General features: G+C 50.0%; 2 protein-coding genes across 5 annotated transcripts in view; one reads left to right on the top strand and one right to left on the bottom strand.

The window, feature by feature from the left end:
* Positions 1-49: 49 nt before the first annotated feature.
* On the bottom strand, positions 50-13,744 carry RHOG (ras homolog family member G). Of its 2 annotated transcripts, none has more exons than XM_055548926.1 (2): positions 13,633-13,744; positions 50-1,252 (listed from the first exon to the last, which is right to left on the bottom strand). In XM_055548926.1, the coding sequence occupies exon 2, from the start codon at positions 1,190-1,192 to the stop codon at positions 617-619; it is 576 nt and encodes a 191-aa protein (XP_055404901.1). In that variant the 5' UTR covers positions 1,193-1,252; positions 13,633-13,744; the 3' UTR covers positions 50-616. The 2 variants fall into 2 exon arrangements, with proteins under 2 accessions (XP_055404901.1, XP_055404900.1); XM_055548925.1 differs by lacking the exon at positions 13,633-13,744 and adding an exon at positions 13,208-13,273.
* Positions 13,745-23,821: 10,077 nt separating this feature from the next.
* STIM1 (stromal interaction molecule 1) overlaps positions 23,822-27,984 on the top strand; it is a 202,302-nt gene continuing 198,139 nt past the window's right edge. The window contains exon 1 of one of the 3 annotated variants that reach the window (XM_055548921.1): positions 23,822-25,377. In XM_055548921.1, the coding sequence (XP_055404896.1) occupies positions 25,245-25,377 (133 nt within the window). In that variant the 5' untranslated portion in view covers positions 23,822-25,244. The remainder of the gene's footprint in view (positions 25,378-27,984) is intronic. The other 2 variants (XM_055548923.1, XM_055548924.1) reach the window with 2 other exon arrangements.

Below are 27,984 nucleotides of genomic sequence, written 5' to 3'. Positions count from 1 at the left end.
TGCCCAACCCCCAATGCCCAGCACACAGGGAGGAGCCAGGGCCATTGGAGACAGGAGGTTTTATTGATGCTGATGGGGGTAGGAGGGGCCCCCAGGAGCCCGGAGGGGGTGGGGGTGGGGCTGAGTCAGTCAGCGGATGCTAAGGCTTAGGCACATGAGGGTAGGTTAGGGCACATTCATCTTCTTAGGATTCTGTGGCTCCTTCTCTGGGGCAGGGAGAGCGCATCATGAGGGTGGAGCAATCGAAGAGCAGCGAGGGAGAGGTTAGGGATGGCAGAGCACTCCTAACCTGAGAGAAGGCACCACAATAGGCAGCAACATCTGGTCAGTAGGGGGAAATGGGGAGGGGGCACCTGGTTGGCTTCTTGAGGAGGGGCCCGTCCTCGGCCTGGGTGAGCTCTCAAGAATACCTGGTGTTCCCAAGCAGAGTGGGGCAGGGCCCAAAGACCCTCTCCCTGTGGGCCTCCTTCAGGAGAAAAAGGCATTCGGGGAGCCCCCTTGGCAAGGGGTGCCAGAATTAGTCCTTAAGGCACAGCTGGGGGCAGACAAGGCGCCAAGGCACAAAGGCACAACTGGTTGGGGGGGGCAGGGGCAGCCTCCAAGCTGAGTGCCAGGGTCACAAGAGGACACAGGACCGCCCACGCTTGACAGGCGTGGGGTTGAGCACAGCCCGGACAGCCTCGGCAAACACTTCCTTGACGCCGTCCTGCTGCAGGGCCGAGCACTCGAGGTAGCGCACAGCGTGGATCTGCTTGGCCAGCGCCTGGCCCTGCTGCGGCGTGATGGGCGCCTGGCCCTGCTCCTTCAGGCGCCGCAGGGTGTCAGGCTGGGCTCTCAGGTCCTTCTTGGTGCCCACCAGGAGGATGGGCACATCAGGGCAGTGGTGGCACACTTCTGGATGCCACTTGTGCCGCACATTCTCATAGGAGGGCGGGCTGGCAATGGAGAAACAGATGACAAACACGTTGGTCTGAGGGTAGGAGAGTGTGCGGAGGCGGTCATACTCCTCCTGGCCCGCTGTGTCCCACAGGTTCAGGTTCACCGTGCGCCCGTCCACTGCACTCTGGGCGCTGTAATTGTCGAACACTGTGGGGATGTACTCCTTGGGGAAGGCGTTGGTTGTGTAGCAGATGAGCAGGCATGTCTTGCCCACGGCTCCATCGCCCACCACCACACACTTGATGCTCTGCATCGTGGGTGCAGCTGGAGGCTGTGCCTCCTTCCCGTTCTGGGTCCCTCTGGATGCAGTGACCTGTGGACAGACGAGAGGGATACTCTCGGTTAGGGAGTCCTGGGAAGAAAGGATGGGGGCATACAGAGGGGAACCAGCTCCAGTTCTATTAACCTGACACCATCCTGCAATCCCATCAAGACAGACCACAGACAGACAGACATAAAATGGGAGACAGGTCCTGAGACCAAGCAAGGATGCTCAAGAATAAGGAGGCTGGCACTAATGTGTAATATATTATGTGAAGCATGTAAGTTCTGATGGCAGACTAAGGTCAAAATCTAGTTCTGTTATCTCCTAGCTTTATGACCCTGAACAAATTACTTAACCTCTCTATGTCTCATTTTCCTAATCTGTAAAATGGGGATGAAATAATACCTACTTCATTGGGTTGTTGTGAAGATTATATACATTAACACATGTAAAGCATTTAGTACAGGGTCTGGTCATAATATGCATTCAATAAGTATTAGCTACTTTTGGCCACAGGACTGGAAAAGGTCAGTTTTCATTCCAATCCCAAAGAAAGGCAATGCCAAAGAATGCTCAAACTACTGCACAATTGCACTCATCTCACATGCTAGTAAAGTAATGCTCAAAATTCTCCAAGCCAGGCTTTAGCAATACGTGAACTGTGAACTTCCTGATGTTCAAGCTGGTTTTAGAAAAGGCAGAGGAACCAGAGATCAAATTGCTAACATCCGCTGGATCATGGAAAAAGCAAGAGAGTTCCAGAAAAACATCTATTTCTGCTTTATTGGCTATGCCAAAGCCTTTGACTGTGTGGATCACAATAAACTGTGCAAAATTCTGAAAGAGATGGGAATACCAGACCACCTGATCTGCCTCTTGAGAAATTTGTATGCAGGTCAGGAAGCAACAGTTAGAAGTGGACATGGAACAACAGACTGGTTCCAAACAGGAAAAGGAGTACATCAAGGCTGTATATTGTCACCCTGTTTATTTAACTTCTATGCAGAGTACATCATGAGAAACGCTGGACTGGAAGAAACACAAGCTGGAATCAAGATTGCCGGGAGAAATATCAATAACCTCAGATATGCAGATGACACCACCCTTATGGCAGAAAGTGAAGAGGAACTAAAAAGCCTCTTGATGAAAGTGAAAGTGGAGAGTGAAAAGTTGGCTTAAAGCTCAACATTCAGAAAACGAAGATCATGGCATCCGGTCCCATCACTTCATGGCAAATAGATGGGGAAACAGTGGAAACAGTGTCAGACTTTATTTTTGGGGGCTCCAAAATCACTGCAGATGGTGACTGCAGCCATGAAATTAAAAGACACTTACTCCTTGGAAGGAAAGTTATGACCAACCTAGATAGCATATTGAAAAGCAGAGACATTACTTTGCCAACAAAGGTCCGTCTAGTCAAGGCTATGGTTTTTCCAGTGGTCATGTATGGATGTGAGAGTTGGACTGTGAAGAAGGCTGAGCGCTGAAGAATTGATGCTCTTGAACTGTGGTGTTGGTGAAGACTCTTGAGAGTCCCTTGGACTGCAAGGAGATCCAACCAGTCCATTCTGAAGGAGATCAGCCTTGGGATTTCTTTGGAAGGAATGATGCTGAAGCTGAAACTCCAGTACTTTGGCTACCTCATGCGAAGAGCTGACTGATTGGAAAAGACTCTGATGCTGGGAAGGATTGGGGGCAGGAGGAGAAGGGGACGCCAGAGGATGAGATGGCTGGATGGCATCACTGACTCGATGGACTTGAGTTTGAGTGAACTCTGGGACTTTGTGATGGACAGGGAGGCCTGGTGTGCTGCGATTCATGGGGTTGCAAAGAGTCGGACACGACTGAGCGACTGAACTGAACTGAACTGATTTTTCCTCCAGGAAGTACTGACACAAAAGGACAGGGCACATGTGTAGGGATCTACTAGACCCTCTATCAGATAGGCACCCCTCCCACTGGTATACTGGAGAGGGCTTCTGGCACAGGTTACTCTGAGATGCAGCCATGGGTGGAGCCTCCCATCTCAGGACCCACCAGCCCTAGAGCACTGATGCTTCAATTCCAAACATGACATCTTGGCTACTGACTGCAAACCGAAATGTGTTATGAGAAGCCTGTTGAGTAAGGGGCACAATTCTCTAGGCAGCTGCCAATCTCAAACTAGGGTGCCCTGGGAATGGTGAAAAGGAGGGAGAGCTTACACCATCATTCGTGGAAGCGGGGGAACCCTATCTGGCCACACAGAGCCAGGCTGGTGACTCAGTGCAGGGGAACACTGGAGATAGAGCCAAGGCTGGGATTTGGTCTGGAATCTGGGTGTGTAATGATGAGCAAGGCAGAAGCCAGGGGTCCCAGACATCTGTATCTTCTCTCAAGGAGGGTTAAAGCCCAGCCAAGAGGGATGAACAGAAGAATAAGACAAAAATTTGATTTTCCCCTTAATCTTCTATCCCTTTCCTGAGATCATGGCCTGTGCCTCTGAAGAATCTGAGTGGCTTCTGGACTTTTGGGCAGAGAACACAGTGTCATTAAGTACTATCACTGAGAAGACATGCTGGTATCAGACTGGTCAAGGATTCTAATCACAGCTCCACCAACTAGTCAAATATGATTCTCGGGCAACATATTTAAGTTTCCTAAGCCTCAAATTTTCTCATCTGTAAGATGGGGATAGAGCTGGTGAGAGTATAAAATAAGCTAACATGTAGAGAGTGTTTGGCATGAGGCATGGCACACAGGAAGTGGCAAATAAGTCAGCTGCTGTAATTATCCGTGGGGTAAGTTTGAGAGGAGTCCCTGTTCTAACTATCACCTGGTCACCTCTGCAGCTCACAGGCCCTCGAGGTGAGGAACTGCTCTTCCGAATTCTGGAACAGAACAGAGCTTCCGGAAACCCTGTGATTATTTATACTGCTGTGGCAAGGGTAGTCCTCTAATTGACTACTTCCTCTCAGCCACGGGGGACTTTTTCTGGCTGGTATGTGACTTCCTTTCCCTGCAGCTCTCTCATAACCAGGTCCCTGCTCCCTGGGAGGGGACAGCTCTGTGTATGACAGTATGACACACCCAGTCCTCTTAGCTATCTCCTGCTCCACCCAAGAGCTATCATCCCTGGCCCATCTTCTCCATTTCACTTTATACACAGCAAAACTGTACCCTGGTCTGCCAACCCTTATCCTCCAACCTGTCCTCTCAACTATTGGTCCCAAAGCCTCAAAAATCAAATTTGGAGGGACCAGGGGGAATCTACCACTGGAAAGTAGAAAAGGAATCCTGGTGGTGTGGAACCTGCATAGAATCCAGGGCTTGGTCCCTCCCAGGCCCCAGCTTCCCCTGGGACCAGCTGGGAGGGAAGTGAGTTCATTCTATGAGGCTGCCTCTCTGGTTTACAGTAAAAATATTTCCATCTTATTTGCATGAATAAATGTGTGTTCAACCTCAGGAGAGCAGATAGAGGGCCTCAAGGGTATGGGTCCAGAAAGAAGACAAGGACCCTCTAGGGCATTTGAGGATTTGGGACTGGAAGTCAAGAGAACTCAGCCAAGTCCTAGCCCCAGGGCTGCTTTGCTGCCAACTCACTGCAACCAAGCAAGAGGCACTTACCCTCTCTGGGCCTCAGTTTCCCAATCTGTGAAATGGAGAGAAAAAAGCCTGTGCAAGGATACTAAGTGGATGAGATGAGACACTAAGGAGCCTGGGGGCAGAGGACAAGATGATGGAGATAGGAAAGGCCCCTGGGAGCACAGGGTCGGGGTGGGAAGGTTGAGTCAGTCAGCAAACGCCTAAGACCTTGGCACCTGAGCTCAAGTCAGGGCATGTTCATGTTCTTAGGATTCTGTGGCTTCTTCCTTGGGGGAAGAGACAGCATCTTGGGGAGGCGGTGTTGGTGCCATTCCTCGTGTCCACTGGAAGGTTGAGGAGAACCCAGCATCTTGAAGAGCAGATGCTCTCTAGGCCTGTAAATCTTTAGCTGCACACAAAGCAGGGGAGTGGCCATGGCTGTGTGACCAGGAACTCCTCCCCCCAAGCCCAGCACTGGGCTGGCCTAGGCAGGAAGGCAAGGAGGGGACTCTGGCTGACAGTCACAAGGCCAGAGAGACCAGAAGTACAGCTGGCTCCAGGCAGCTTTCTAGGGAGGGGTTATCAACCAGCAATCAGTAAATCAGCCCTCAAAGGAGCGAGGAGGGAGCAGGAAGCTTCCGGGCTGCTGAGGGAACCGGGACTGACACCGGAAAAGGATCACGAGGGAGGTAGTGTCCAGAAACAGGCAGGGCAGAGGCAATACAACATAGGGCCAAGGGCACCAGATCCCTGACTCTGACCTCCTGGGATCACCTGCTGACTCTACCCCTTGATTAAAAGCCCTCCACGGTACAACCCTTTACAGATCACATGGTATTACATTTTTTCATCCTTCTAACAACTCATTGGTACTATTCATACTTGCAGATGAGGAAACAAACCCAGAGCAGTTAAAATAACAACATCACACAGCTAGTCAGCACAGGACCCAACATAGACCCCCTCCCCCCCTTTTTTTAAACACAGACTCCAATTTTGCAATCCAAAGCCCTATCCTCAGTGTGTCACACAGCCTCCAAGTTACCCTTACCAGCTGACTTTGTGACCTTAAGCCAGTAACTCACTTCCCTTCCTGGAACCCTAGTTTCTTCATTTGTATGACAGGCATGATAAAACTCACCCTCCCTGTCTCAAAGGGCAGCAGGGAGGATCCCGGGCACAGGGATGAACATGCTTTATAAACCTGGACGTGGGCTGCACAGAGAAGGTGGCAAAGGCAAAGCCTTTCCTACCGAGAGGCTGGAATCATTGAGTATACAGGTGCTTGAGAGGTGGCGGCAGCCCAATTCTCCCCATTCAGGGATAGTTCAGATCCTTATCCTCTCTCCCAGGACAACTCTTTTCTCTGAACACCTATGGCCTGAACTGGGTCAAATAAGTTCCCATAGCTCATTTAAGGAGGGCGCATGCTCAAAAGGTAGGATCTAGCCTGTACCATGCAGGATAAAGAACAGTCAATGCTGTAGGAGGCCAGACAAGGACAATGGCCTGCCTGGGGTTGGGGGATCGACTAACTTATTCACTAGGTCACTCAAAAAAAAAAAAAAAAAGAACTTTTGTTTAGTATGTAAATAAACATTTGCAGATTAGTATAGTCTTAGCCATATTATAATGACTTGTTCTGGCTTTCTATTCCCAGCTTAATTCAGATCATGCCTGGTCCCTCATCTTGGCTTTCAGAGTTATTCATAATCTGGCAAAAGTTTTGGAGTCAGATAAAGAATCCGCTTGCAGTGCAGGAGACACAGGAGACTCGGGTTTGATCCCTGGGTCAAGATCCCCTAGAGAAGTTAATGGCAACTGCTCCAGTATTCTTGCCTGGAGAATCACATGGACAGAGGGGCCTGGCAGGCTGCAGTCCAAGGGGTCACAAAGAGTTGGACACAACTGAGTGACTGAGCACTCTACACATTCCACAGAGCTGGGTTTAAATCCTAGTTCTGCCATAATGAGCTAACCCTAATAGTATCAACCCTATAAGGCTGTTATATAGATGAAGTGCGTTGATACACAATGTGTAGGTACTAAGCAGGTACTTTGAAATGGGAGTTCCCTGGTCCAGAGGGGTCTTCACTGTCCTATGTAAACAGGCCAGGATCATTCTGGCTTCTGAACTTTTCCTCCTGTTCTTCTCTCTGCTGCCACTCCTCCCCTCTCAAATCTTACTGACTCAAGACCTAGCTTAAGTCTCATGGTCCCATGAGGCTACTGAATTCTCCTTTCTTTGAACTTCCACAGTATGGCCACCCTTGTAACCCTCCTTTGGCTCTGAGTCATGATCCTTCTGCAGTAGTCACATACAAGTTCCTTAGCTTGTGGATGCCCCCCTGACCAATACTGAAGCTTGACCTCCTCGACTCCCCCACCAAAAAGCTGAGTACAGGCTTCTGATCTGTATGCTTCTGTTTCAGTTACTGAGATCTGCATAAACAGGTCAGAAGCCCAGACTGGACTGACACCTCCATAGTCCAAACTGCAGTGCTGAATCTTACTGGACAGGAGTGGCAGCCAAAAGCTTTGACTGGGATAGGCAAGAATCTTTCCTCCCAGTATCAGTTTGACCTGGCTCCCGCAGGGAGCACAGTCCAAGGGGCTCATCCTATCTGAGCATAGTCCCCAGAGCCTAGCCTGTACCTAGTGGGGCCTGGTCTTGGGGTGTGGCCCAGGCAGGCCCAGAATGGGGGAGGGAAAGGAAGCAGCATATTGCCTGATTGCCAGATCTCTGTGGCAGTTGTAGCAGGGGAAGTGTCCCAACTGGGAGTGGGGGAGGGGAGGAATAGGCCCTAAGAGCCGGGGGAGTATGAAGGCAGTGAGAACTTACTGGAGCCTTTTAATCTGCCTCCCTGACAAGGGAGATCCCCTCCTGCAATCCTCCCTGAAACTCATCCTAACTATACATCACTCGGGGTATTCTGATCCTAGGCTCTGGCCACATCACCCAGATCCTCTCCACAAGCAGCCTCCACATTCTCTTCCGTAGAACACATCAAGTAGCCATATTCACTGTCCTGGTGAGAATCCAGCATTTCTCCCCAATTTCCACCCTTCAGTCCACCACTCAGCAGCTCAGAAGACTCCAACTGCCTCAAAGGATCCCCTAATTTGTCCTCCAGAGCCAAGCACCACTGCCACCTCCTCCGGGAAAGATTTTTGTAAACCACCCAAGTCACCAATGACTTATTCCATCCAAGGTCTGGGTCCTGATTTTCTCACAGGTGCAGTCTATCTCAGTCACATGGAAGCTTATCTGAATCTCTTGTCACTAGACTGGGAGGGCCTAGAGGGTAAGGTCCTGGCCATGTCTTCCTGGGCTAAGCATGGCATGCAGTGGCTGTCAGTAAATAGCTGAATGAACTCAATCTGTCCTTCATGTCTTTGCATATGGGAGTTCCTCTTTCTGGAATTCTGCTCCCCTTCCACTGTCACCCCACTCCACAGCCTCCCAGTCCTTCAGGGCCCAGCTCCATTCCCCAGCTTCTCAAGGACACCATCCCTTCTGCCCCACCTCCCCCAGTACTGTTATTTAGGTTCATTGTGTTGAACTAACACGAGCTTCATGAGAAGGGAAATCTGTCCTGCCTACTTCCACAAGCCCAGCAGAGGGCTGAGCAAAAGCTGCAGACTGACTGACACCTCCTCTCTCATCAATTCAGACTTTGATTCTGGGAAGAAGGAAGGGCCTCCAGGCCCAGGAGACACCAGACAAGGGTAACTAACTTCCTCCCCTTGAGTATGATTTAGGGTAACTGAGGGAGTGCCCTGTCCCTCAGCTGGAAGAGTGAGAGGGGTTGGAGCAGGCATAGCTCTAGTCCAGTGGTGATAAGGAAGATGGGTAGGAAAAGTGGTACTGATGAGGCTAAGGACTGGAATATCTGAAGACCAGGGCTGGTCAAAGATGAGGTCAGGGTCAGGGTCATGGTCAGTGTTAGAAACAGCTTCAGAAGTTCTGCCAGTCTGTCTGTTTGAAGGGGGGAGTAGGAGAGGGATGGTACGAAGAGGCTCAAAGGGGCTGCAGCTGGGCTAGCAGGAGGAAGCTGGGGGAGACATGAGGTCAGCATGGGGCTGGGACCAAGCCAAGGGCTGAGTCTTGCTTTTTCTTCCCCTTCTCCCATCAGCAGGGACAGAACCCAAGACAGCCTAGTTCCCAGCCTTAAAAAAAAAAATTCACGCTGGAGAATTCTCCACCTCTTTCCATTCTCCACCCTTTAGCCCCCGTGGAGGATCCTGCAGACAGAGTAGGAGATGGAGGGAGTTGAGTCTACCCACTAGGGATCGGGGAGGAGGAGGGTACAAGACAGATATAGCTGGGAGGGGTGTGGGAGGCTGGGGCCCTTTCACTCAGTCCCAGCTCCTCTCCTTCTTCTCCTGGTGCCCGAGCACCTGGGGTGCTCCACATACAGCCAGCCCCAGGGCCAGCGCAGCAGGCTGGGGGAGCTAAGGAGGCTGCCCTCCTCCCCCACCAGGCAGCACAGAGGAAGGCTGAACACTTGCTTCCTCCTCCTTCCTCCTCCCCACTAACAGCAGCTCAGCAGTCCTGGGGCCCCACGGAAGGCCCGTGAAGTGGCACTTCCTTTGCCTCTGCTCATTTCACACGAGGCTGTACAGAAGTGCCATCCTCCCAATCCTGCCTCCCCACCTGAAAATACCCAGAGACCCAGGGCTGCCCAGTCACTTCAACACCGCCCCAGACCTGAGGGGGTTTCCACAAGGGAAAAAAACATCAAGGAGGAAACTCCGGCATCTATTTTCCACTGTCAGTGGGGCAGAGCTGGAGCCAGGCATCGGGTACTCCCCCATGTTGCTGTCCCCTGGCAAAGTCCCTGACTCTCTGGCCTCTTCTCTTGTGCTTTGGGGAAAGGGGCCACACACCCAGACAGCTACTTAGACCTGTTCAAGGTGGGGTCCAGAGTTGGGGGCCCTGCTCTGAGGAGCCTCTTGAGGGAAGGAGAGTCAGAGCTATCAGTATTCCGAATGCTCTTTGGAGCTATTGATAGGCAACTCCTTACTTCTGAAGCTGAGCCACAAGAGAGAAAGCTGACGAGAGTTAGTTACAGGATTGTGAGCAAATCCAGGACAAGGACCTGGGTTTCCTGACCTCTAGCCTGGGAATGGGCCCACTGCTCTGACCTCATTCAGGATGACCCTACCATAGTTTATCCCTTCAGGAAATGGGCCAAAGGGGCCAGGTTGACATCTGAGCCTGTTTTGCTTCTAGGCCCTCATGCCTAGCCAGTGCTGGGGCATCCGTGATTCAGAACTGACATTACTGGACAGACAGCCACTCTTTCCCAGCTGAGGAGAGCCTCCTCTAGGCTCGAGCTCCGGGGGAGATGCCCTACCCCCATGACATGAGGACAAAAGAGGAAGCTGGACCCTGGACAGGAAAACCAATCTGTTCTGGGGAGGCGGCCCAGGCTTTGTCTTTGGTTTCCCTCTTCACAGAACCCTATGAGCCTCACCACTCACAGGTATACACTGTGTATGCAGGAGGGGTCTTTAGTCTGGGCCCCCATCTTCTTTTCAGTTGCTCAGCTACCTGCATTCTAATATCTTCCCAACTGTCTCACTACAGCCACAACCTCTCAAATCTTCCTGCTCATGACCGCCTAAAAATTTACACCAGCCACTTCATCTGCCGTAACATCTTGCCAGAAACAACTCTCCGTATCTTAGATTCTCAACCAGGATCTTGACCTGAGACACTTCTCTTCAGGTAAAGACCCTGACCATAGTTTTTTTAGCCAAGACCTCAATGGTAGCCTTCTATAGCAGGTACATATTCCTCACCCCCACCCTCTGCAAAATATTTCCCCACTTAGATTCCTCCCACCTTGGTTATATTTTTCCGGTGGTGGCTTTCATGCAATTAGCTCAAACTTTCAGTGGGGCCAGGTCTTGTCTGGGAGAACCCCTGTTTCATCCATCCTATCTTTACTCTTAGAATCCTGTTGGTTGCTCATTTATCTAAAATAAGTACTGGTTTGGTAGGTGGGAAGTCAGGACTCCTGGGTGGTTTTTTAACTGAGCCCTGATGCTGGGAAATTCCTTGCATATATGTCCTCCCCTGAGCTGGGATTTTTATGCAGGTCCTTGGGACTTCCTGCTGGGGCCAAACCTCTATACCTCCCAGAATGTCAGTAGGACAGACAGGAGTGCGGAGGAAGAAACAATCATGGGAACAGACAACTGTGAGAAGGGAAGGAGACATAATGGGGTACAGGAATGGTCCTTAAACCTAGCTGTGCTTGGGAATCCCACAAATGTAGCACTTGCTGTCCTCCACTTCTCTTCTAGTGGAGAGAAATGAATAGAGTAGACCTGAGAAGGCAGAGGGAAGCATGATCTCTCAGCATGCATCCCAAAGGCTCTAGAATGGGGATAGCAAGGCTTACAAAGAGCCAGGCTGGATTTCAGTTAGACTCGGAAGAAATTCCCAACAGAGAGGGAACAGGCTCTTAGGTGAGACAGAGAATATTAAGGATGCCTGAGGAAGAGGGGTAAGCAGAACTCTAGAGAGCTTCCTGGTCACCAAGGCCTTGATGCAGCCCAGGGCACATGGGAATCTGGCCTGGGCAGCCCTGAAAGCAGCAGGAAAGAGCAGGCAGACACCTTTGCCTCATACCCCTTTTTTTTTCCTGAACTGGAACTAAGACATTTAAGATTGAAGTTAAACCAGCCATAGTCTTCCCTCTTGAACCCTGCACTTTCCTTCCATCACACCTAGCTGACCTGGTTCCCTTCTCCCCACCAGGCGGTGCTGGAACCAATGAGCAATGCAGTCAGGGACCTTTAGGCTCTCCCCCAGGCTCCAGGCCTGGCCTCTTGACTAAGCACCTAAGGGTCTGGGAGATTTTGATTTCCCACGGCCTCTCTCACCAGTCCTATTCAATATTGTGTCACTCTACCCTGATACTCCGAATGCTACAGACTGCTTCCTCCTACCTAACCACAACCTCACCCACTGCAGGTTCCCTTCATTCTGCTGGCTTCCCCTGCTCTGGGCCCCCTCAAGGCTGAGGGCAGTTATTTTGTCTCCAAAAGATAAAGATATGTACGTGTAGACACTTGCACGCACATACACATCTACAGAGGTTTTCCAAACCCTTCATCACTTTTATCAAGGGGAGGCTGCAGCCCGCCTCTCTGAATTAGGGTGGTCTGAAAGGTTCCCCAAAGCTGGAGATTCTTTACTGAAACGGAAGGAGAAGACAGGGATCCATCAAAGTGAGGGCAGACAGAAGAATCAAGAGGGTGGATATGTGTGCGGAGCCAGAAGCTGGGCAAAGAAGGCAGCAGGGAGGCCACAAGGAGAGGACAAGGATGGACAGAGAAGCAGGGCAGAGGAGAGGTCAGGGGCCAGGCATGACTGTGTGTTTGGAGGAAAAGCAACTGGAGAGGATGCGAGAAGAGGGTGACAAAGGGTTCGAGAGTAGAGTCTGAAAAAGGAATGAAGGAAGACAGAATGAGAACTTGTAGAGTTCAGGGACTAACAATGGGGGAGAGGGAAGACTAGGAGATGGCTCCTCATTATTTTCCAAGGCAAGAGTCTTTGTGGCCTCCCAGAAGCCCTATTCTCTCCATCTCCTAAAAACAGTCCTGCTCTCAGTGAGGCCCTCTCGCTAAGGATGATCAGCACCTCCGAGTAAGAGCCCTTCCACTTCTGTAACAGGGGAAGACCTGGTTCCTTTCCTTCCTCCGTCTACCCCGCCAATGAGCAGTGCCAGGCAACGGCCAGCTAGGCACAGCCGATGTTTGCTCACTACAATACTTGTTTCTCCCTTCCAGGGATGGAGAGGTTATGCTTCAGACAGAGACACACAGAGAGAAGCACTGGGGTCGGCCGGGGGTCCCCCACCCTCCTGAGCACAGAGGACCCTTGGGCTGCAGTCTGGACCGGAGTCGATCTTCCAAGGAAGGAGCTCCTTCTCCGCAGCCCAGGGCTTCAGAGGCAATAGACAGCCTCTCTCTCTACCTCACAAGTGTCACAACTGCCAAAGCAGTTCTCTAGCCCAGGGGCCCCTTCCCCTCAACACACTTCAGAACAGCCCTCCCGCAACTCCTGGGGGCACCCCATCTCTGAGTCCCATCTCCCAGCTCAGAGCTCTTCCCCTCAGAGACTTTTCTCTCGGAGCGGGAGCCCCTCCGACCTCAGGAGTCCCTCGCGGCTCCCGGGGGCCGGTACCGCCGCCATCGGTACAGGAACCCCCACCCTCCCGGAGCCGTCGCCGGCTCGCAGTGGCCCGTGCCCGTCCCCGCCCCGCCCGGCCGGCCGCGCCCGCCCAACTTGGAGCGAGCCGAGCACCTCCCGCCGCGGCCTCCCGAAGCCAAACTTCCCGGGCCTGCGCTCGCGTCCAGTCCCGGGCCGGCCGGGCTCCCTTTCCCCGGACCCTCAGCCCGCCGGCCGGTGCCGGGCCTCACCTGGTGCCCTCCCCGCTGCGGGGGAGCTGGGGGCGGCGGCAGCGGCTCGGGGCTCGAGAAGGAAGTGAGAGCGGGAGGCCGGAGGAAGTGGGGGGGGCGGGCCCGCCGGCGGGGCGGGGCGCGGGAGCGGGCCGGGCCAGGGCGGGGCCCGACCAGGAAGTCCGCGGGCCGGTCCCCCCAACCCCCGGTCGCCCCCAGCCGGTTGGCCCCCGGCCGGGTGCTGGGTTCCCTCACCCCAGCCCTTTACCTCTGAGGCCCTTAAGGTCAGGGCGTCTAAGGGCAGTCCTCCCAGCCTCCTTCTTGCCACCCTCACCCCAGCAGAGGCCCTAGCCTAGGCGCTTGGGTTTTGTCCCCCTCTCATCGTATCTCGCCCCCACCCACCCCTGCGAGAAGATGCTGAGAACGGGCGCCCCTAGGCCTGGTACCTTCAGTCAAGCCCCGGGATCGAGCGATGGCCCAGGCTGGGATTTGGCCAGAATGGGTCCGGCTGGGACAGTCCCCACCCCTGCCCCGAGCCCCGGGGGAGCGCGGGGTGGCGGTGATTCAGCAGTGGGAAGGCCCCAGACCCCTGGGAAGGGTGCGGAGACGGGGGGAAGGGGAGCTGGCGTCAGCACCCGGGGAAAGACAAGATCAGCAGAGGCGCAGGCGGAGCCGCGGGCCCCAAAAACAGGATGTCGTGTCGTTGTTCCGCACCCGGCTGCTCCGCGCGCCTGGGCTCCGGGGAAGAGGCGGGGCGGGGCCAGGACGTGGGGCTCCCCTCGCCCCCTCTTCTCGCTGGGGCGCGCAACTGCTTGGGACAGAAGGACCGCACCCAGCCTTGAATCCTGCCGGGGCCCTGGGGACGGGCGGGTGGGCGGACTCGTGGGCGCCCTCTGGTGCTTCTGCTCTTAGGTCTTGCGCGTGGAGCTCTGACTTGAGAAAATATTCTTCGTCCAACACAAACTTTCTGAGTGCTTACCACGTGGAGGCCTGCGTGCTAGGTGCTGTGGAGGAAAACAGAGACGTTAACGAAAGGCTCCTTGTCTCCAAGAGGCTTTCCAGAGAAAGAGGAAGAACAACTCCTAGAATAAACTGTTCAACTTTTCTGAGCCTCCATTCTATCTTTGGCAATATAGAATGACATCCCCGTCATCCTGTAGTTGTGAAGATGAGAATGGATGTAAAAGGCCTACTGCCAGTGGCTGGCTCACAGTAAACACTCAACAAATACTTCTTTTTCTCTTTTTAAAAATCATGTTAATGTAAGAATGAGTTCCCAAAACACAACGTGCCTGCCCACATCTTTGGGTCTTTGTGCATTCTATTACTTCCGCCTAACTTCTGTATTGACTGCCAGGCGAAATAGACTCAGCCTTTCACAATCTGTCCTTAATGGACCACTGCCTCCAGCAAGACACACACACACACACACACACACACACACACACACACACACACACACACCACCTCTGCCTTGTACTTGGTAGTCTCTCCCAGTGCTGTCTAGTCGAAATGTGAGCCACATATGTAACTTAAAATTTTCTAGTGCTGACATTTTTTTAGAAAGTAAAAAGAAGGAATTCCCTGGCAGTTCAGTAGTTAGGAATCCACCCTTCCATTGCAGGGGGCACCTGTTCAGTCCCTGGTCAGGGAATTAAGACCCCACCAGCTGTAAGTCCTTCCCCCAATTTAATTAAAAAGAAACAGGTAAATTTTAATTTTACTAATATATTTTTCTTAGCCCAACATATGCAAAATATTGTCATTCAACTTCAACATGTAATCAGTATAAAATTATTGATTATGAAAATGAATAGGCTATATTCTTTTTTTGTGCTAAGTCTTTGAAATCTAATGTATGTTTTACACTCAGAGTACATCTGAATTTTAGCTAGACACATTTCAAATGCTTGATGGTACATGTAGCTAGTGGGTATGGGAACAGAGATGTTAAAACCTCCATCAGATTCAGGCTGGTAAATGACTGAGTGGATGAATTCATTCTCCATGATTTTTCTGCTCAAGCATCCTCAGAACCTCCAGGCAGAATTTGGGTCTCTCTCCTCCCTCCCCCGAAGAAGGCAATGGCAACCCACTCCAGTACTCTTGCCTGGAAAATCCCATGGATGGAGGAGCCTCGTAGCCTGCAGTCCATGGGGTCGCTAAGAGTCGGACACGACTGGGTGACTTCACTTTCACTTTTCACTTTTCTGCATTGGAGAAGGAAATGGCAACCCACTCCAGTGTTCTTGCTTGGAGAATCCCAGGGACTATGGGGCCTGGTGGGCTGCCGTCTGTAGGGTTGCACAGAGCTGGACACGACTGAAACAACTTAGCAGCAGCAGCAGCAGCTTCCCTCCCCACAACACTTGGGACATACTCCTCTCTGTGGAGGAGAAGAAACCAGGAAAGACAAAGGGAAAATCTGATTTCCTTCCATATTCTAATGGGAGCCCATGGTTGGTACTTGGCATCTGATGATGAAGGAAGCATTGTGAGTTCCCATTAAAGACAGGGTTCAGTGGAGGACCACATACTAAAATGGCTTTCATTAAGCCATTAAAAATTGAGTCCTAGAACAAAGGTGTTTGAACTGTGTTTCTAAAGTTCTCTTCCCAGGACTTGAGTGTGGGAAAATAGTGGGGCTCTGGTCTTCCTTCCCTTCAACTAGAATTGGTTTGCTTTTATCTAACTTACATACTAGTGTTCTGAATAAAAGTCTCATTAAAAAAAAAAAAGTTTTCTGCAAAAATATTTGAAAGTCAATTTTAGAAGCATAGCGGTAAAGATAGGTGCAGGAGGCCAAAAGCCTGGATTGGCAGCCTGGGATGACTGCATTTCCTAAGGCATTGGTCTTGTTCATGCCTGGTCCTGGTTCAGCTTGCTTAGGTGGGAGAAGCTGACTTGGCCTTGAGAATGTCATGATCTAATGGGATCCAGGACTGCTATATATCAAGCTAATCGCAGACAAGGAAAGGGCCCTGGGCTAGGCTTCAGAAGAACTGAAGCCTAGTCTTGGCTCAGTCAGACTGGCTTGTGAGACTTCAGACGTGGTCTTGCCTTACTCTGGGTCCCAGAATCCTCCACTGGGAAGCAAGGAGTTGAACCAAGATGATACCTTTGAGCTGTGACTTTCTATGATACATTCTTCAAAATAATCATTAAGTAATTAAGGTTTATGCATGTAACATATTGCTCATACTTCTTTAATACCATTTAGGTCATCTTGGTTTGTGCTCCAGTTAATTTTATCTGTGTCTAATGTCTGCCTTCTCCACTAAATATACGTCTTTTGAGTTTGTGTCTGATTCATCTTAGTGTCCACCCACTGGGCCTGGCACAGACAGGCCTGAGCACACATTTGCCTTCAGTATATTGTGGAACAAAATTGCCTTAATAACCCATAACTAATATGTGTGGATGTGTCAGAGGCCAGGTGAGTTGAAGCTACTTTTATGGCATGGGTTTAGGAAGGGCCAATAAGGCCAAAGGAGAGGGAGACAGGTAGACAGGTGGAGTGTCTGCAAAGGCTTCTTGGAGGAAGAAGATAATGAGACAAAGAGGGTAGGAAGAGGGCACAACCCCAGATGGGCTGTTTCTTTCATTTGCTTTCCCTGAATGGGTGAATCCTTGTAGACAGTGTACATTTGTGTTCACAAGCAGCTGAGAGAAAAGGTCACTGAACTAGGACATTTAGAAGTGAGACAATATATGAAAGGACTTGGTGAGTTTGGATAGAGGTCAGAGACAGGTTCTGGAGGGAAACGGTCCCGGATTCAAATCCTGGTTGTACCACTTACCTTGTGGCTTTTGACAAGTCACATGACCTCTCTTATTCATTCCTTAAACACATATTTATCGAAAACCTCTGGGCCAGGTATAGTGTCACATGCCAGTGATGCAGTGATGAAAACAAAAAGACAAGCCCCTATCCTGATGTAACTAGCAAGGAAGATAAATCTTAAACAGGTAATGATTCAAAAGTACAGAGTGCTGTAAGAGTATATGATAGAGCCATTTAGTTTCATTTTAAAATCGGAATGACAATACTGTGTACTTTGTGGGATTATGAGGATTCAGTGAAATAAGCAAGCCAAGAGTCTAGCAGATTGCCCAGGGTACAATGAATAAACATTACTTAATTTCTCCATTCACTCATGTTGTTTTCAAGTTATTCCCCCTGATAATTTTTCCTTCTTTCTCAAGGTCAAATGCTAAAGCTGATTCAGTTCCCCTAAAAGCACAAGATGGAGACAGAGAGGAGGAGAAAGGCCCTCACTGATCTCACCCCTGCCCTGATGTTTTCCAAATGGGTCTTTCCAGCCTGGTCCTCACTGAGTTCCAGCTTCTATAGCCCACCAGTGGCACATAGGATCTTCTGCTCAGTCCTAGTCCCAGCCTCTTCAAGCTAACCCTAAATCTGAAAGTCTTAGTTGCTCAGTTGTGTCCAACTCTTTGTGACACCGCGGACTGTAGCCCACCAGGCTCCTCTGTTCATGGGATTCTTCAGCAAGAATACTCGAGTGGGTAGTCATTCCCTTCTCTAGGGGATCTTCCTGACTCAGGGATCGAACTTAGGTCTCCTGCTTTGTAGGCTCATACTTTACAGTCTGAGACAACATATCTGAGCTATTTTTCTCCGATGTGGCTCCAGGGACTCAATTGTCTTGATTCCCTGGTCTTCCCTTTCTCAACCTGCCTGAGTAGAAATGGGAGTCTCCCCCTCCTCATTCTTCTTATTGCTACCCCCAAAGATAAACACGTCTCATTTCATGAAACGAGAACATGATGGACAGAACAGGAGATAGCAGAAAGAACAAACGGGAAGTGGCAAATGAAACAAATGTCTGGAGTTGCATCCTCTGATCCACTGTATCCTCCGATCCATTGTTCTTGATTCCCTCTAAGGAAATAACTGGATGGGGGGAGGGGGAACTAAGCACATGCCCAATCCCTTCAGGAGTCTCCTTCCTCTCAGACAGGCAGTACAATAGTTGTCCTGTTTGCCTCCAGGACATCTTTGCATCTTTGAGATTCTCCAAACCAGGTGGTACCCAGGTCATCTGGCATACTCCCCTCTGGGAAATTCTTTCTTCTTCAGCCAGCCCTGGTATTTTCCAGGAGCGGCTCAGCTTGCCCAGAGTCATGCAGCAGAGCCAGGATGTGAATCTAGGCAGTGTGACTCCAGACACCCTCCTCTTCCCTCAGTGCTTGTACACAGCTTGTCTGACTGCTGTAGGCAGTTACTTGTGTAATTCTGTGTTCCTTCACCTGCCCCATATCGATTTCTCTCAAGACATTATCAACAAGTTCTAATTACTCTTCATCTATATATTTCCCCTAAAAACTGAGCTCTTTGGGGGTATGAACTGGGTTGTTACTAACAGGGGCTCGGTAGATGTTAAATGAATGAATGAACATTGGCATTAAGAATCTAGCACGGCTTCTGCAAAGGGAGATGATTCTCTTTGTGAAGCTGGCCTGGAAAGAATTGTTAGAAGCCAAGATTTCTGTCCTCATTCCCTACTCAGCCAGACTTTGGGCAGCTTCTTAGTGATAGCTGTACTTGCCATTTTTGGACACCAGGGAGCAGCACTGATAGATAATACAGTCTAAACTCACGGATTCCTAAATTTTTCTGAGCAGATTTCGGACTCTTTAGCACACTTCTACTGAAGATTCTCACTTTCCAGATGAAAGCTATTGGTAATCAGAAACCCTCTGGTGTAGAGAAAGGACAGCTAAGCTACTATAAAGAATACACATCATTCATTCATTCACTTTTATCGAGTACCAGTTCTGTACTGAGTACGGTCCTAGCCTGAGAGTATACAATGGTAAATGAAATGAAGTCCTTGATGAGCTCAGAAGCTAATGGGGAAGACAGATACTTACTAGATAATCATAATTTAGCTATTTAAGTACCCTAAGGTATAGCAGAAGACTGGAGAGACAAGGTAAGTCAAAGAGGGAGTCAAAGGAAGGAAGGTGACTTTTAAGCTGACTTTATTATTATTATTTTTTTGAGCTTTTGGTTCATGCTATACTGTCATCAGTGGTCAAGGCATGGCTGATTTATATTACTTGAACTGAGAATTGAAGGATGGGGAGGAAATCCCAAAGGAGAAAGAGAATATGACACAATTCATCTTAGGTTCAGTTTCTTCATCTGTAGAATAAGTGTTGTCTCTGACTTATCTAGCAGAGGTCTTGTGAGGGAGAGATAAGATAATAGATGTGAAAGCTCTTGCAAATAGTGGAATAGAGGCATAAAAATTGTTAATTAGTTTGATTTAGCCAACATCTGCCGAATGTAGAGTGATGCAAGGGAGATAATCTTGGCATATGGTAAAGGCTTGATATATAGGTTTTAAGAAAACACTGAGGGGACTTCCCTGATGGTCCAGTGGTTAAGAATCTGCCTTCCAATACAGGGGACTTGTATTTGATCCCCGGCTGGGAAACTAAGCCTGTGTGCTGCAACTAGAAAAGCCTTCATACACCTTAACTAGAGAAAATCCACACGTGGCAGCGAAGACCCAGTGCAGCCAAAAAACCCAACATTAAAAAAAAAAAAAGACACCACGATGAAAAAACAAAGCAAAACCAATCTCTTGGTTTCCTCCTGAGACTCACAATGTGGTGAGGGGCTCTTACGGAGGCTACACTTAGATGAGAACACAATGTAAGGTCAATTGAGGTGAGAGTCACAGCTTCTGATCCAGAAAGATCCATGAGGTCTCAGGTTTTTCCTACCTTGCTGTGCTGTGCTTAGTTGCTCAGTCGTGTCCAACTCTTTGCAATCCCATGGACTATAGCCCGCCAGGCTCCTCTGTCCATGGGGATTCTCCAAGCAAAAATACTGGAGTGGGTTGCCATTCCCTCCTCTAGGAGATCTTCCCAACCCAGGGATTGAACCTAGGTCTCCTGCATTGCTGGTGGATTCCTTACCAGTTGAGCTACCAGGGAAGTCCTTTCTTACCTTATAGAATATTAAAGCTGAACTGGATCAATAACCTGGTACCTTACCCATCCTATAGTTGGGGAGACTGAGATCCAGAGGGAAACTAGCTTTTCTGATGTCACATCATGATCTGGGAGTCAGAGATGAGACAAGAATGTTTCTTGTGTTGTCCAGGCCATGGTTTTTGCTTTCAGACACCATTTATTTTTAATTGTGGTAAAATACACATAACATGAAATTTACATTTTAAGTGTGTTAAGTACATTCATATTGTTTGGCAACCAATTTCCAGAGATCTTTTCATCTTGCAAAATGGAAACTATATCTTAAACAACAATTCTCTATCATCCCTTCCCCTCAGCCCTAGTGACCACTATCCTACTTTCTGTGTCTATGAATTTCACTACTCTGCTGCTGCTGCTAAGTCGCTTCAGTCGTGTCCGACTCTGTGCAACCCCAGGGACGGCAGCCCACGACGTCCCCCCCCCACCCCCCACCAGTCCCTGGGATTCTCCAGGCAAGAACACTGGAGTGGGTTGCCATTTCCTTCTCTAATGCGTGAAAGTGAAAAGTGAAAGTGAAGTCGCTCAGTCGTGTCTGACTCTTCGCGACCCCATGGGCTGCAGCCTACCAGGCTCCTCCGCCATGGTATTTTCCAGGCAAGAGTACTGGAGTGGGGTGCCATCGCCTTCTTCATTCACTACTCTAGGAAACTTATATCGCTGGTGGTAAAAAACCTGCCTGCCAATGCAGGAGATGTAAGAGATGCAGGTTCAAGCCCTGGGTCAGGAAAAAATATCCCCTTGAGGAGGCATGGCAACCCACTCCAGTATTCTTGTCTGGAAAATCCCATGAACAGAGGAACCTGGTGGGTTACAGACCATAAAGTCTCAAAGAGTCAGACACGCCTGAAGCAACTCAGCATGAGGCACGAGGAACCTTATATAAGTGTAATCATATAGTATTTGTCCTTCTGTGACTAGCTTATTTCACTTAGCATAATGTCCTTAAGGTTCATTCATGTTGTAGCATATAGAATTTTCTTCCTTTTTAAAGCTGAATAATAGTCCATTGCATATATACATATATATATAGTCATCCATTTATGGACATTTACTTGTGTTGCTCCTACCTTTCAGCTATTGTGAATAGTGCTGCTATGAAAATGAGTGTACAAATATCTCTTTGGGACCCTGCTTTCAATTTCTTTTGGCATATGCCCAGAAGTGGAATTGCTGCAGCATATGGTAATTTTATTTTTAGTTCCCAGACACCATTTTAGCCTCACAGGAAATGCAACAGGCTCTGAGAGTCTCAAGGTCTTGGTGTAAATTGGTAATAGACTCTTGCTTCCTGCCTCCAAGACCCCAGCTCTTTGTATCAAATGGGTTTTGCTCCCATACCCCCAAAGAAATCACATGGTAGCTAAGAGAAATGATGCACTTGAATTTAAAAGAGCTGTATTAAGCTTGATTTACTTTCCTCTTTTCTTTTGTGTTCTTTTATACAAATGAGTGCACAGGCAGGTGGACTGGGTCAGGGAGAAATTATAAATTTATAGTCTGAGATCAATTTAGGCTACAGATGCGCTTTATGTGGCCTATAAAGGGTTTCATACCTTTAAAGGGCTGTATCATTTTTTTTGTCTTTAAAAAATTTTTTAATTTAATTTGTATATTGGTGTATAACTGACTTACAATGTTGTGTTCATTTCAGTTGTACAGCAAAGTGTACATATACACTTTGTTCAGTTGTACATATACATATATCCATTCTTTTAGAGATTCTTTTCCCATAAAGGTTATTACAGAATATTTTTTTATAAATTTTAAAAAATAATTTTAAAAAATTTATTTTTGACTGTGCTGGGTCTTCGTTACTGCGCAGGCTTTTTTCTAGTTGTAGAGAGTGGGGGCTACTCTCTAGTTGCAGTACGTAGGCTTCTCATTGCAGTGGCTTCTCTTGTTGCTGAGCCTGGGCTCTAGGGCGGGCTCAGTAATTGCAATTTTGGGCTCCAGAGCATGTGTATTTGTGACTCAGTCATGTCCAACTCTTTGTGATCCCATGGACTGTAGCCTGCCAGGCTCCTCTGTCCATGGGCTTCTCCAGGCAGGAATACTGGAGTGAGTTGCCATTTCCTACTCCAGAGAATGTTCCCCACTCTGGGATCCAACTTGAATCTCCTGCATTGACGGGCAGATTCTTTACCATTGAGCCGGTTGTTATAGAATGTTGAATAGAGTTCCCTGTGCTATACAGTAGGTCCTTGTTGATAAAGGGGCTATATCATTTAAAAGTCCAGACTTCCATCTTCTCTTAAAGATGATCCAGCAATACTGAGTCCACCTTCCTGCCTGCCGCCAGGGTGCCCCAGTCCCTACCACTCCCTATTGCTCTCATCTACTTCTATCAATAATATTAGCTATTTTCCCACTTTGCTGTTTGAGTTTAAGGCTATGAGTTTATCAGGGGCTTATCTTCTGTTAGGGCCAGTTTTCCAACATACAGTTGTTACTCAATAAATATTTGTACAATCAAATGAATTAACTTATGTCAACCAGCTTTTGTGAGCACTTACTATGTACAGGGTCTGTGACTGGATGGCCATTTCCCGGAGATGAATAAAGCACAGGCCCTAACCTCTGAAAAGTCATAATCCAGTGGGGTGGTGGAAGACAGATATGTGTATGGTCCAATTCTGGACTCGAGGTGGCTGAGTAGGAGTTTCTGAGGAGAAGATCTTAAATTGTATCTTTCAAAAAATATATATTTATTCATTTATTTGCCTGTGCTGGGTCTTGGATGCAGCACGTGGGATATTCCATCTTTGTTGCAGCACGCAGGATCTTTAAATTGCAGAACGTGGAATCTAGTTCCCTCACTAGAGATTACTCCCCTGCCTTGGGAGTGCAGAGTCTCAGCCGCTGGACCACCAGGGAAGTCCCTTGAATTGTATCTGGAAGAATGAGAAGTCAGCCATGTGAGGGATTTGATGGGGGGCCCTGGAGGGGAAGAGAGTGTTTTAGGTAGAAGCCACAGTAGCTACGAGGGCTGGGAGGTGGCTGAGATTCCATGTGCTTGAGGAACTTAAGACCAGTGTTACCGAAGTTTAATAAGAGAGTGGGGAGAGTGGTAGTAGATGACGTCGGAGGTGTATTTTTATATTAACAGCCTAACTCTTAAGCCCGGCAGCTGTTGGGCAAATCCGTGTTCCCGATCTTCAGAGGGCTTGCTCAGAACAGGTAGCTGGCTTAGCACTGTCAGGGGAGGGCCGGGGCCTAATCCCTTCTCCTGCCGCCGGTGCCAAGGACAGGGCAGGGCATAGAGCAGGTTTCAGTAAAGATCTGCTGACAGCACACTTGAGAAGAGAACAGGAAGTGCAGGCTCTGTTGAGGGAGGCCCAGACGCTTCTCTCTCTTTATAGGGGCACTCGTTCTCAAGTCGCTAACACCCTCAAGCCACATACACAGCTGGGAGAGTGAGATGCAGGGAGGAACCTACACAGGCCCTACCCGCAGAAACCTCAGAGGGGAGGGGGTAGAGGGACGGGTAGGAAAACGGGCTTATAGTGTTAAGGGAGGGCATCCTAATTAGCTTGGATGGCGGGGGGAGTTGGTGGGGAGGAGGTCAGGAAGGCAGATATGGGGCCCTTTGGCCATTTAGGAATGTGTGGGGCCATTTTACCTATACTGGTTTGGACGCTTCGCTTTGTTTTCTGGCATCATTCCTTCTGAAAACACTAGCAGGCCCAAATGGGCCTCCCCCCGGGGCGGGTCCTCGCTCTAATTCCCCAGCCCTCTGCAAAGGGGCAGGGCCTCCCAGCGAGCTCCGATCCGGGCCGCATAAAACCTAGCTTTGCCCACCAGGGGCCGCTGCACAGGGGTGACTAAGCGCGCGGGTTCCTAAGCTGCAGAGAGGCGGAAGCCGATTGGCTGCGGGGCGCGGCGAGAGGGGCGGAGCCTGGGATGCCGGCCGGGAGTAGGGGGCTGGGAACGCGCCCCCTGCTGAACCGGGCCGGGTCGTTGTCGCCTCGGGCAGTACCCGGCGGCAGTCGTAGTGTCCAGGCCCTCTGCCCTGCCCGGCTCTAGAGCTGAGGCGAGTGGATCGGCACCGAGGCCCGGAGATCCGGGCTACTGTCATCATCGTCGCCGCCGCCGCAGGCCTGGGTTACCTGAGCGACTTGCGTGTCAGGGCCAGCCAGCCCGTCCGTTTGAGGGCGGTTAGCACGGGAGAGACTCTAGTGGGCGAAAGGGAGGCTTGGGACCCGACCCTTGGCTGGGGAGAGGGATCCTAGCGGAGACTAGCGCTGGCCGGGAGAGCCCTCCGGGGTCTGTGGGCGCCGGACGGCTGCCTACAACAGGTTATTCCGGGATAAGCCCGGCGCTGGGGCGGGCCCGGGCTTCGCTGGGGGCCGGGCGGCGCTGGGCGGGCCTGCGGGAGAGCACGCCCCCGCCCGCCCCGGGCCCGCCCCGCGCCTCCCGCCGCACGCCCGCGAGCCTCTATCCCGGGCCTGGCCCGTGCGCGTCCGCCTGCTGAACCTGGGCACCCCCGGCCGGGGCACGGGACTGGGCGGGATCGCTGACCTCGGCCTTGGAGGCCTGGGATCCCCGAGCCACCCGCGCGCGCGGGGGCCTCGAAGTCGCACGCCCTCCCCGAACCTTCGCTGCTCGCGGATCCTCGGCGGGGCGAAGCCAGGTGCCCCCTTCTCCTCCTTTTTCTCCCTCCCCCACTCCTGTGCCCGCGGGAGGTCCCGCCCGCTCACCCACTCCCCAAGGGGTGTAGCCGGCTGCGGAGCGGACAGCGGCTCCGCGGCCACCTTGTCCAAACTCTCCGGAAGCGGCTCGAGCTGACAGGGCACTCAGGCCGTCGCAGCTCCAGCGGACCCACAGTTGGGCCGGAGACGCCGGCCTTCCTCCCGCTCCCAAACTTGGAGCACTTGACCTTTGGCTGTCGGAGGAGGCAGACGCGCGGGTGGCTGGACAGCTGCGGCACCTCGAGGGCATCTTGCCTGGGGTTCCAGGACCAGGCTCCCGACTTTGCCTCTGAGATCCTGAGGTGTCTCCATCAGGCGCATGTTGACTGAGACCTGGAGTCATGGATGTGTGCGCTCGTCTTGCCCTGTGGCTCCTTTGGGGGCTTCTCCTGCATCACGGCCAGAGCCTCAGCCAAAGCCACAGCGAGAAGGCGACCGGCTCGGGGGCCAATTCTGAGGAGTCCACTGCAGCAGGTAAGGCCTTGCCACGGGCAAGAACTGAGTTGCCCAAGTGGGGAAGTTTGAACAGTCGGTTTCTACACTTGTGATTGATGGAGGATCCACTCATGGCACTGCCAGTTTTTAGGAATCCAGGGAGTTCTTTCCGTTCAGGAGCTACTGCTGATGTCTTTTGAACAACTTTCTTCATCCCTCCTCAGGATGTTTTTTGTTGGCAGAGAAAGGCGGTTTGCTTCTGGCGCACCTTGGCCTTTCAGATCAGCGAGTCAAGACCCTGTCTCAGGACTACTTGTCTGGAATAATGGCCCGGGCAGATGATAAGTCTATTGCGCTTGGCCAGTTTCAGCACTTGGCAGCACCGGGGAGGTTGAGGCTACTTGGACTGGGCAGGGAAAGTCAGGACTGAGCCAGCTTTATTACTCTGTAAGTTAGTGTTGAGGTGTGCCTTGCTATTCCAGTGAGTGTGGGAACCCTATTTCCTCCCTGCCCTTAGGTAATCTGCTGTCTCCTAGCTGTGCCCATTTGAAATATCAAAGCAGTTCCTTAGATGGAATGCTGTTTATCACTAGGGAGTTAAATGGACTTTTCTTGACATAGGCATGATATAATTCCTGGGACCACTTGTTGACTTACTCTGTTTCTTCTGACTGATGATGGTAGGAGTTCTACGATATTTTTGATCTGTCCTGCTTTTTCCTGTGTACTCATCGAGCCTTGTCAAAAAAGTAGGAGCCCTGGTGCTCTGTTGTAGGAAAAAAAAAAGCACCTTTAAAATTCAGTTGTTTTATACAAGGCTTAGAAGGAATCCAGTTTTTTACCCTCATGTCTCTCACCCTGTCACTGGGATCTGCCCAAAGCAGTGGGCTGCAGAGTAAGGAGAATTTATAGCTGGATTCTTTCTACGGATGGGCAAGCTCAGGTGAGGGGTAGCCTCAGTGAATACCCATTGATACAAGGAGGAAAAGGAAGTGTCATGGTGGCCAGGAAGTTTCATGGATGGATTCTGGGGCTGGCTTTGGTGGTAGACCCTTCTTAGGTAATCCCCCTTTAAGTTCCTTGACTGGGCTGGGTGTGATTATAGGTATCTCAAGGGTTAACTTACAAGTGATGCCAGAAGTTGCCTTATGTATAAGCATGGTACCTAGGATGTAGCTTTGAAGATAGGACCTCCTTGCGTATTGATCCTGTTTCTCCACACATTGTCTCCTTGGCCCCTGAAACTAACCGAAAGCTTGGTTCTCACTGGGCTGTGAAGGGGAAGACTAGTAGGCCGATGTAGGTCAAACTGTGAAGAAGATTTGAGGAGCATTTCTGCTGTCCCAGTGACATCCCTGTTTGTAACTAATAATATGTTCCTTTTTCACCCTAAAATATGAGTGCCTATGTAAAATGAATATATATATATATTTTTTTTTTTTTTGGTCAGCGAGGAACAGTTCTATATTTTAGACACGTGCTAAAAGGGATGAAGTTTTGAATTTAGGCACTAGCTAGCTGTCAGGAAGATTTGTGTGTTTGTGTATGCCATCGGTAAAAGGCATTCCTCATCTCTCATAACCACCCCCTGAATGAAGCTTATGGAGACAGCCCTCCACACAATGTATTTTAGAGGCCTGGTTATGTTGATTATACTAAAGCTTCTCTTTTGGTTTTTTTCTTCCTCTCAGTTCAGAAATTACTTTCTGTTGTCACAATAATATTGAACCCCAGGCAGGAAATCTTAGAGACCCAGGTGCTGGGAATGGCTATGGTTTGTGGTAAACTGGAGGCTCCAGCACTGTTGTTCTGGTAGGTTGTCCCTTTGCGCCTGTCTGGGGCTTTGTCTCCGACTCAGATAGGAACTCGTTTTTGCAGAGAGGTAGTCTGGGCTCGTGGACTGGATTTGGTGAGGAGCTTTTTACACAGCCTTTCGATTCCCTCTGTATCCTCAGAACTCAGGAGTTTTAGCCTTAAAACAGCCACTTTTCTAAGTCAGAGTCAACATATCTAGTCAATTTGTATGTTTTCTAAAGTTTGTATGTTACAACCACACAGCTATTTTTCCCCATAAAAGTCTTGCAAATGCTCAATTAGAATGTGGGGCAGGTGGTATTATCCCCGTTTTTATTGTTGAAGAAACTGGGTCCTATGCTCAGTTTTCTAATCTTAGGACCTAGCCTTCTTCCAACTTCGCAGGCCCTGCCCTGTTAAAGGAGCACCAAGCAAGGGCAAGAGAATGTTAGTTTCCTCCTGGTGAGTTAGTGGGCCCTAGTGAAAGATCCAATAAAAGGGCTGTATTTTTCTCCTCTGGAGGGTCTTCTGCAGGAGCCAGAAAATTGCATTTTTTGTCTTGTTGGATGTATATGCCTATCATAAAGGTCTGGCTCTCTAGGGAAGGCAGTGCTCTGCTAGGAGAACTTACTAACTGTTTGTAACTGTAAAGAAGCCATTCCCGTCACCTCTGGCTCTTTGGTGCCTGTATACCCAGCTGTGCTAAATTACTTTTTCAGTAAAGATCTGTACTTGATGGTGGTGCTGCTCTGGGTCTGGCACTTGTGAAACTGGCCTGAAATTGATGCTTGGAACCTCTCTTAGTCTCTGGACCCGTTGTCTCTAGAAACTCAAAATGTTTCCTGCAGAATG

Source organism: Bubalus kerabau, chromosome 15, assembly GCF_029407905.1.
Source record: "Bubalus kerabau isolate K-KA32 ecotype Philippines breed swamp buffalo chromosome 15, PCC_UOA_SB_1v2, whole genome shotgun sequence".
NCBI lineage: Eukaryota > Metazoa > Chordata > Mammalia > Artiodactyla > Bovidae > Bubalus > Bubalus kerabau.
The sequence above is the reverse complement of the archived record's forward strand: the minus strand, read 5'-3'. Positions and strand labels throughout refer to the sequence as shown.